The sequence below is a fragment of the Sinocyclocheilus grahami genome, unplaced genomic scaffold (assembly GCF_001515645.1).
Source record: "Sinocyclocheilus grahami isolate Dianchi unplaced genomic scaffold, SAMN03320097.WGS_v1.1 scaffold740.1, whole genome shotgun sequence".
NCBI classification, from domain to species: Eukaryota; Metazoa; Chordata; class Actinopteri; order Cypriniformes; family Cyprinidae; genus Sinocyclocheilus; species Sinocyclocheilus grahami.
This window is the reverse complement of record NW_015505919.1, coordinates 421,405-430,585: the sequence shown is the minus strand read 5'-3', so window position 1 is coordinate 430,585 and position 9,181 is coordinate 421,405. Positions and strand designations below refer to the sequence as shown.

Here is a 9,181-nt window from a genome sequence, read left to right as displayed (position 1 = left end):
GTTACTGAAACCACGCCTTCTTTCTTTGCGTGCACATTTGGGCGGCATTATGCAAATATTTCCACATAGTGAGGTAGATATGTGGGGGCGTGTTAGAATGAGCCGTTTTAGGGGGGCGTGGCAGAGTCTTAACTTTGATAAAGATTATCTCTTTGGTTTTGAGACTTTAGTCTTTGCAACTTCAGGGATCTTATCTATGCACAATCAGCTTGTAACACTCCAAAGAGAAAGGAAAACTTGAAATCGCATCATATGTCCCCTTTAATATTGCACTCACCGATAGGAAGTCCAAGAACATGTTCAGGTGATTTTAAAGCAAAGCGAAACCTTCTTGTATCATGACTGGTAATCTTAAAAGAGAGAAATTCAATTAGCTGTTACTACTAATAAAATCTATTTATATACAAGTTAAACCACTACATTTTAAAATATCCTCACCACTTTGTCCACAAGACGCAATGCATACTTCGTATTAGGGTCTTCAAGAGTAATGTGGCAGGTCTTCTTTTTATGCCAAAGAGCCTCCGGATCAAATCAAACACAAACTGAAAGCTGCCAGAGATGAGCTATGGACAGGGAAATTAAAGGGCTTTTTCTAATTATGCAGTCATGTACCAAACAGGTTCATGTACAAAATTATAATGGGCTTGTGCTGCGCTAAGGCTAAAATCAAACTGTGATGGTGGATGTGAGACTGTCAACAAACCCTCAGAATAAAGTTACCAACCTTTGAAGCATTGAAATGCATTTGAAACATCTGTATAACTTAACATTACAGTAAAAACGACGTTCTGCAAGCATTTATTTAATATGTATACACTCACGTTTAAGATGAAGGACATTTTCTCCTGAGGTGTTTACTGAGACTCTCTCAAGCAACGAAGACGGAGAACAAGACTACGGACTAAGAGTAACTTTACTAGAAAGTAAGCTGCCTGTCAAAACGACGACAGCTTCCTGGAGAGGGAGGGGCTAGCTGCTGGTGACGTCGTTACGTAAAGATTAAACCCTTTGTAATGAATCCTCAGTAAACGAGGCTGCGTTACGTCAAAACTGGTAATGTAGACATTTTAATTACACAGTAGAATATAAAAAAAGAGTAGTAGTTAATTGTTTCTTATTGGTTCTTTCACATTGTTGAAGCACTGACAGTCAACTCGTGTATAGGTCATCCTTTTGTCCACCAGACGGCCTCAAAGTACACCTAAATATTACTCCAGAAAAGGAGTAAATTTCACTTGAGTGAAAGTACAAAGGTTTGTGATGACAAAGTGTTATACACTTCTCTTACTGTTCATTTGAAATATACCCACTTTTTAATATAACCTACTCTAAGTTTAAAAGATTAACATTTAATTTAATTCCTCTTAATCCTTGTTAATATTCCAAATAAGGAAATCATTAATGCAGCCAAAGTCAAATTAGAGAAACATGAATGATTAGTTCACTTCGCATCTATGGTGCTATCCATCCCTTTGTCCACCAGAGGGCCACAATGTTCACCTTGTTGAAATTATCCCTTTTGTTAAAGGGATAGTTCACCCAAAAATAATTTTTTTTAAACGTTTATCTGCTTACCCCCAGGGCATCCAAGATGTAGGTGACTTTGTTTCTTCAGTAGAACACAAACGAAGATTTTTAACTCAAACCGTTGCAGTCTGTCAGTCTTAAAATGGAGGTGAATGGGAATCACGGCTTTGAGAGTCAAAAAAACATACACAAACAAAACCAAATTAAAGCCTGCGGCTCGTGACGATACATTGATGTGTAAAGACACGAAACGATCGGTCTGTGCAAGAAACTGAACAGTATTTATATCGTTTTTTACCTCTGATTTTCACCGCAATGTCCAAACTGTCCTGAGCGCATTCGTGTCTTCTTCTTCTTGCTTTACGGTGGATCGCAGACTTATAAGTGCATTACCGTCACCTATATCTCTCAAACGGACCATTGACTCTATCTACAATCTCAAGTAGGAGTGTCAATGGTCCATTTGAGAGATAGGTGGCGGTAATGCACTTATAAGTCTGCGATCCGCCGTAAAGCAAGAAGAAGAAGACACGAACACACAGGCACTAAAACACAAAATTTAGAGTTTGTCTAAATAGGCCAATCAGAGACTATTAACTACTACTATTCCTTTTAATTATACAAATATAGGCCTATCATTCAAACTGATTTATAAAACTGATCCGAGATCAGGTGAAAAACCAAATACACTGCAGAGACATTTTATTTGCAGCACACTGTTGGGGGAAAAAAATCCGTAGAAAAACGGATAAGCTAATGTTCTGGCAGAAAATTATCACTAATAAATGGTAGAAAAACAGTATGTCCTGGCAGAAAATAGTAGCATATTTTTCTTGAAATAAATGACCTTGAAAAAGTAACAAAAACGGATATTTATGCTTTAGTGTATGGAGAAAATAAATGTTATGCCGTGTTAAATTGAATACAAAACGCTAATCTGGTAATATGTAAAAAAAAAAAAAACATTATTCTCTGGATCAGAGTGATCCAATCTAGAAAACAAGCACAAAAGTAAAATGGATTACTTGATCCATGTGATTCCAAATCCGGATCATTCTGATCCAGATTAAAGTCTCAGGACTTCAAATGTGTGACATCCAAAATGAGTGCTTCTGGGGGTCCAGGACCAGTTAAATACACAGTGGGCAATCAATCAAAACAAATAGCAGGTGCAGGTTGTATTGATTAACAAGTTTAATCTCGTGTTTAAAACTACTCGGATCAAAATAAAACGTAATGCTTGATTAAACTCGCCGAATTTAATTATTGCTACCTTCCAATACAATTAGGGATTTGATTCTGTAGTTTAAATCCAAATGGTTCTGATTCCGGCAAATTCATGCTACTATTATAATTAGACTTTTCTGTTTGAATAAGCCATTTTATCGCATAGGCCTATAATGAATATAAAATGTAACACGGAACTAGATTTAGAATACAGAAACTCCTTTGTTTAATAAAATGACTTGACTATAATTAGCACTAATAAACTGATGAATACTAAATTCCCCAGTAGGAGGAGCCATTTAGCAAGTTTAATTATTTATTTTCTTCTTTGATTCCATTTAAAAACCATACCATTATCATTTTTTCTGACACATCAACTTATCCTTCCAAAACAGCTTGCCAATCTAACCAACCATCTTTACATGTTGAGGAAACATATACAATTTCATCCACAAGCTCTATTGAACACACTCAAGTTAATCAATCAATCAATAAAGACTCAACAGTTTATCACAGAAATTTAATGACGACCCAACACAGTGGTCAATCGTGGTCATTTCTATTGACTGTACACAAATGCATGTCATTGAACAACTGCACTGTAGCACAAGTGTAACATTCTTGTTTTTTCGATTGTTAAACTCAACCACATCCCTTATATTTACACCATGTTCTATAGATATTTCTCTATATATTTTTTGTACAATGTACAATGTTTCAATCAGGTGAAATAATAATAATAGCAAACAAATTCCGTTAGACTCTGATCCAGCCAAAGCATGCAGGTTTTTGTCGAATAGACATGTCAAAAGGTGTGCATTAGTGGAAAGTTAAAGCATGTTGAACAGCCTTGAAGCAGAAAAAGCTGAAGCCAAGAAACACAGAGCAAGTCTCTTTTTTTATGTGAGGAGTTGTACAGCTTTTACAAACACGTCATGACATTGGCCTCTGCTTTACATTTGGCTACATGGAGAAGCATCCATGCTAAGCACAAGTAATGGGTCAGACGAGAAAACTAACCTTGCATGGACATATTTGTGCCAAGTAGGCCTATTGCTTTTACAAATCCAGTTTTGCAACACAGTGGTCAATCGTGGTCATTTCTATTGACTGTACACAAATGCATGTCATTGAACAACTGCACTGTAGCACAAGTGTAACATTCTTGTTTTTTCGATTGTTAAACTCAACCACATCCCTTATATTTACACCATGTTCTATAGATATTTCTCTATATATTTTTTGTACAATGTACAATGTTTCAATCAGGTGAAATAATAATAATAGCAAACAAATTCCGTTAGACTCTGATCCAGCCAAAGCATGCAGGTTTTTGTCGAATAGACATGTCAAAAGGTGTGCATTAGTGGAAAGTTAAAGCATGTTGAACAGCCTTGAAGCAGAAAAAGCTGAAGCCAAGAAACACAGAGCAAGTCTCTTTTTTTTATGTGAGGAGTTGTACAGCTTTTACAAACACGTCATGACATTGGCCTCTGCTTTACATTTGGCTACATGGAGAAGCATCCATGCTAAGCACAAGTAATGGGTCAGACGAGAAAACTAACCTTGCATGGACATATTTGTGCCAAGTAGGCCTATTGCTTTTACAAATCCAGTTTTGAGAACACAAATGGTGGGGTTTACTGAAGACATTGCAAATAAGCAGGTCTGATCTTTTAAAATTACATGATGATTTATCCTTGTCAGTTTTTGTGTTAGCTTATCAAAGCAATGGCATTTTGCAAATGCAAGGACATAGATACAGTTACATTATGACTTATTATCTCTGTTACACAAAATAGCAGACAGGGATTTCACAATAAATGTATTTTGTAAGAAAATAAAGTAACTATGCTAAGTTTCTTTAAAATAAATGTATCTTCACAGTTTTAAATTATTTGCATCATGATATTGTTATTCCATGGTCAGCTACATATCAATAAACTATGTATTTCAATGGGTAATTTAGTAATAATCCAACCTTTCATGTTACATGAGGATGTTCATAACCGAGTTATTCCATTGCCGTACATGAAATAGAAATCATACAACACACCTCTAATCAAAACAGGACTCTTGGACAGCGCTACCAGCATGTGTAAGATGCCTACCAATGTTATCCAATATTCATATCTCATGTGTGCCAATAAATGGAGTATTTGGTTGAAATTCTAATGTCATAATCTTTGGATGAAATGCCTTATATACTTCAAAATCTGTCACTTTGGGTTCAGCCTGGCCAACAAAATCTTCTGCTGGTAACACCATACGTCCAGTACAGTTTCGAACTTACCAACATCCTGAAGGGTTACAGACGAACACAGGAAAAAGCGGAACATGCACACTTAAAACAGCTTGTTTTGAGCTGGCTTCACATTTTTCACATTAAACAAAAGCAGCGCAGCAGGTGAAGACCGGGAATATGTACATCAGGTCACGAAGGTGGCGGCCAGTGCAATGGCATCTCTAATAACGCACGATTTCGACAGACTCGCAAGCAACGAACAGTAGAGTCCTGCACAAAGGGCGTAAATCTGCATCCGCAAAAAGGAAAATGAGCTTTTTTGTATTTTACAGAAGTTCCAGACATGATCCATGCAGATTATTTGACACAGATGGTTGGTTACGCAACCTCAAGGCAAGGATGAACTGCTCAGTTTGAAGTGTACTAAGCACAGTGGTAGATTAGAGGGTTTTTAAAACGTGTGGGTTGAAACATAGCTTAGAACTAATGCACTGGTGGACACAATGAACTTTTGGGTGAGACGTAAAACTAAAAGCAACATGTTTAGTCTACCATTGCTTGGCTAATTTGTGTTGGATCAGTCTACAAATGACTGAAGGTAGCAAATCTCTATTCCTTAAAACCGCAAAGCGTTAAACACAAGTGCTAGGATTTCAACAGATGGCATATTATTGTTCAGTGACACAAATACCAAAAGTTGTAGTTGGATGTGAGTATGAAGTATACAAAACACCTCCTTTGTAAAACTCTACACCTAGTGGATGATTTTGTCCAACTCGAACACAAATGGCTGGGGAAACTTGATGGCTGCATCACCTAACTTAACATGCATCGTCTGCTTAGCGCTAAGCGTCACTTGGAGGGAATGTTACACAAATTTAAGGTTCAGAAGGCAGGCTAACAATATTACGTCAATTGGAGAGTTATATATACTTGTGTGTGTTACTAAAACTGTCCTCGGCAGTTAGCATGATATTCATTCCCCAAGACAGTTCCACCTAAAAATGAACCCGATCCATCTGCATGCATTGCCGAGGCAGTAATGACATCAGGAGCCACGGTTTCCCTGGGCACTAACATTGGTTGGGCGTCATAATGTTGTCATGACAATATTTCCACCACGTAAACGTAGCCCTTGGAATGGTATGAGTTTAGCAGGCTGACGTTTTTGCAACGCTGTGGAGATGTTAGCCTGGGGAGTGAAATGCAATCTCTCGGTCTTCCCTACAGTGCATCCCGTCAGGAAGGTACTGGTCATGACGGCGGTGATGTTTGAAATGTCTCCAACCGGTTGGCAAACAATAATGGAGCTCTCGATGAAAGCCAGCATGGAGCGGTTGGTGTGAGTTTGGCAAAGCATCAGACGATGGAGCCCTTGGAAGTGGAGAGATGGATGGAGCGGATCCGCAGGGCCAGGGTTCTCTCGAGGTCGTGGAGGATGTCGTAGGATGGGCCTGGACCGGGGCTCTCTGCGGGAACCTCATACAGTAGCTGCTTAAAGTTCTCCAGCTCGATCAGGAGCACCATGTTCTTCAGGAAGTAGCCCTCAATGAAGGCTGCCAACTCCAGAGCCCCCAGGAACTGAGGATGTGTGAAACATAATGTGAGACTTAGCATTCCTAACAGAGATTTAAGCACTATTCTTAATTTGTTAATGGTTTGAAATTTTTTTTCTTGATTAAATTGTATTTAATCCTGAATTATGAAGCCCTGCAAAGGTATACAGTATCCAGATGTACACAATAAAAAAAATGCAGTACTATAATGTAATGCACCTCATACAGAAACGTTTAGTTTGCGTCTGAGGGAAAGGGTTAAAAATATTGGCACACACTTATGCACTTTCATTATTTTGTAGTCTATTTCTAAAGACTAAAGACAAGCTGAGCAAATTAAGATGGTGACATTTGCACAGATTGTCAAGTAATTAATAAAGCAGGTTGCATTCTTGTTGGTGTGCTGTATTAGTCTAATTGATGTTATTAACCTCATGAATATGCAAATACAAATGCTAATCCAGGGTTTTACAAATATACAGTGTGCAATGTCCAAACCTGACTACACAGATAAAATGACTGATCCAGGGAAATGTATAAACAAGACAAAACATGGAGCAAGATGTTTATGTTTGGCAATTGGCTAAACTGCAAAAATAATGAATGAATAAATATACAATTTACATAAGCCATTTCCCCTATTCAGTCTGTGATTTTTGTTTTGCATATTGTAATAAGAATTATACATAGGGTTAGGGTTAGGGTTAGGGTTAGGGTTAGTATCTAGTTTTGATATGTATAATATTTATTATTTTTTAAATACAAATCAAATTACATAATTTCATATTATATTACTATTATTATATTTATTAGTAGTAGTAATAAAAAGAATAAAAGAATGTATACTGCACAAAATAATAATAATGGATTAAATACAAGGTTTTATTGCTTTTATTAAAAACAATAAATTAACAGATAAATATTTGTATATTATTACTAATATTCAAATTAAATAGTATTATTATTAATAAAAGAAAGAAAACAAATGTGTAGTGCACAAAATAAATAAATAATTATTAATATCATTGTATTATTATTGTAAATTATTATTAAATACAAAGTTTTATAGCTTTTATTAAAAAGAATATGCTAATAGATAAATATAGATATAAATAATAACTATATTAATATACAAATAATAATAATTATTATTATTATTTAATAAAAGAAAATAAGAAAGAAAGAAAGAAAGAAAGAAAGAAAGAAAGAAAGAAGGTGTACTGCACAAAATAAATAAATAAATGATTGAATGGGGAAATTTGTAATTGTGAAAATTCGAATAGAACGGCATAGTCATAAATGAATGGTTCAGAGTACCTTGGCATGTTTGTAAATGTCCACGCAGGTGTCAGTTGTGATGTTCTTGGAGCAGATGATTTCACAGTGTCTTTGGAGAGCTTCAAGTTGGAAGAACTTGGCTGCAGACAGGAGCTTTGAAGCAGAGGGACCGACAATGAGACAAACTCATCAAGCTTTCAGGTTTATCACAAGCAAGAGCAATCACTTAATTAAATTTAAAATACATAAGCATTTATCACAATTTCTGCCGCAGTTCTACGTGTAAGAGAGACTCCATCTGGTAAAGATGGAGACAAATGAGCGATGACATATTCAGATATTTTTCTAAAGTGTTTTCCATGAGAAATCTTCCCCATGTTATCAGACCGTAACTCATTCATTCATCACATACAACATCCTTTCAAGTCATCAGTCATTAAGTCATCATTAGTGTGTGGGTGGGGAAAAATGGTTTAGGGTAGGAGGAATTATGATCATAAATGAGGAAAGAGAAGGGAATATTTAATACCTCCATAACTTCTGTGTTCCTGATGTGCAGTGAATCAGAGCCGCCACAGTAGAGGTACTGCATTACCAGCTGAAACACAACAAAACCTTCTCAAACTTCTGAGAAACATTTGAAGACAGACGACCTAAGCACTAGTCACAAATGCACAGGCACATTTAGTCATTAAGCTGAATTGTGCTGACAGAGGTAGGAATTAGGCTAGCATAGTTTGACTGTAATACCGACAAGAATTTGAGTGGGATTTACTGTATGAGTCAGTAGATTCCAACCTGAAAAATGTTGTACTTGACATGACTGATCTCGATGCACGTGTTCTCAGCCGCTGGTCTGTTAGAGAGCAGAGACTTAAACCTGGAGGTCAGAAAGACATAAAGAGAAACATGAACATCCTTGAAAAGCTGTATTATTACTAAATCGAGTATTCATAGAGCTCAGTAAAGATATAATATGTAAGATATGTAGTTATACTGAAAGCCGTGCAGTGGTGCAGGAATGAGTTCTAGACGAGTGTGAGGTCGATGAGCAGGCTGTGATGTCACGGCATGATAATGAACTCATGAATATGAATGAGCTCATTCTGACATTACCCTCCTAGATTATCCAGACACTTTGCATGAATTCATATTCTCGTAGACCTTGCAGATTGAAAAGGTCTGCTCAGATATTTTTCCATGAAATTTTATTATTTAAATAATAAAGTAGAGCCTATTTACAAGATAGTAAAATTGACGATTTATCAATTTAAATTATATATATATATATATATATATATATATATATATATATATATATATATATATATATATATATATATAT

At 36.2% G+C, this 9,181-nt stretch overlaps 1 protein-coding gene and 1 pseudogene across 1 annotated transcript in view; both read right to left on the bottom strand.

Moving 5' to 3' along the window:
- The window catches only part of LOC107560727 (NADH-cytochrome b5 reductase 3-like), a 4,135-nt pseudogene extending 3,185 nt beyond the window's left edge, over window positions 1-950 (bottom strand).
- A 2,884-nt stretch (window positions 951-3,834) lies between these two features.
- Window positions 3,835-9,181, bottom strand: part of btbd11a (BTB (POZ) domain containing 11a) — a 131,198-nt gene continuing 125,851 nt past the window's right edge. The window contains exons 15-18 of the mRNA XM_016244953.1: window positions 8,635-8,716; window positions 8,366-8,434; window positions 7,876-7,989; window positions 3,835-6,583 (exon numbers count right to left, since the gene is read on the bottom strand). Of these exons, the coding sequence (XP_016100439.1) occupies window positions 6,362-6,583; window positions 7,876-7,989; window positions 8,366-8,434; window positions 8,635-8,716 (487 nt within the window). The 3' untranslated portion in view covers window positions 3,835-6,361. The remainder of the gene's footprint in view (window positions 6,584-7,875; window positions 7,990-8,365; window positions 8,435-8,634; window positions 8,717-9,181) is intronic.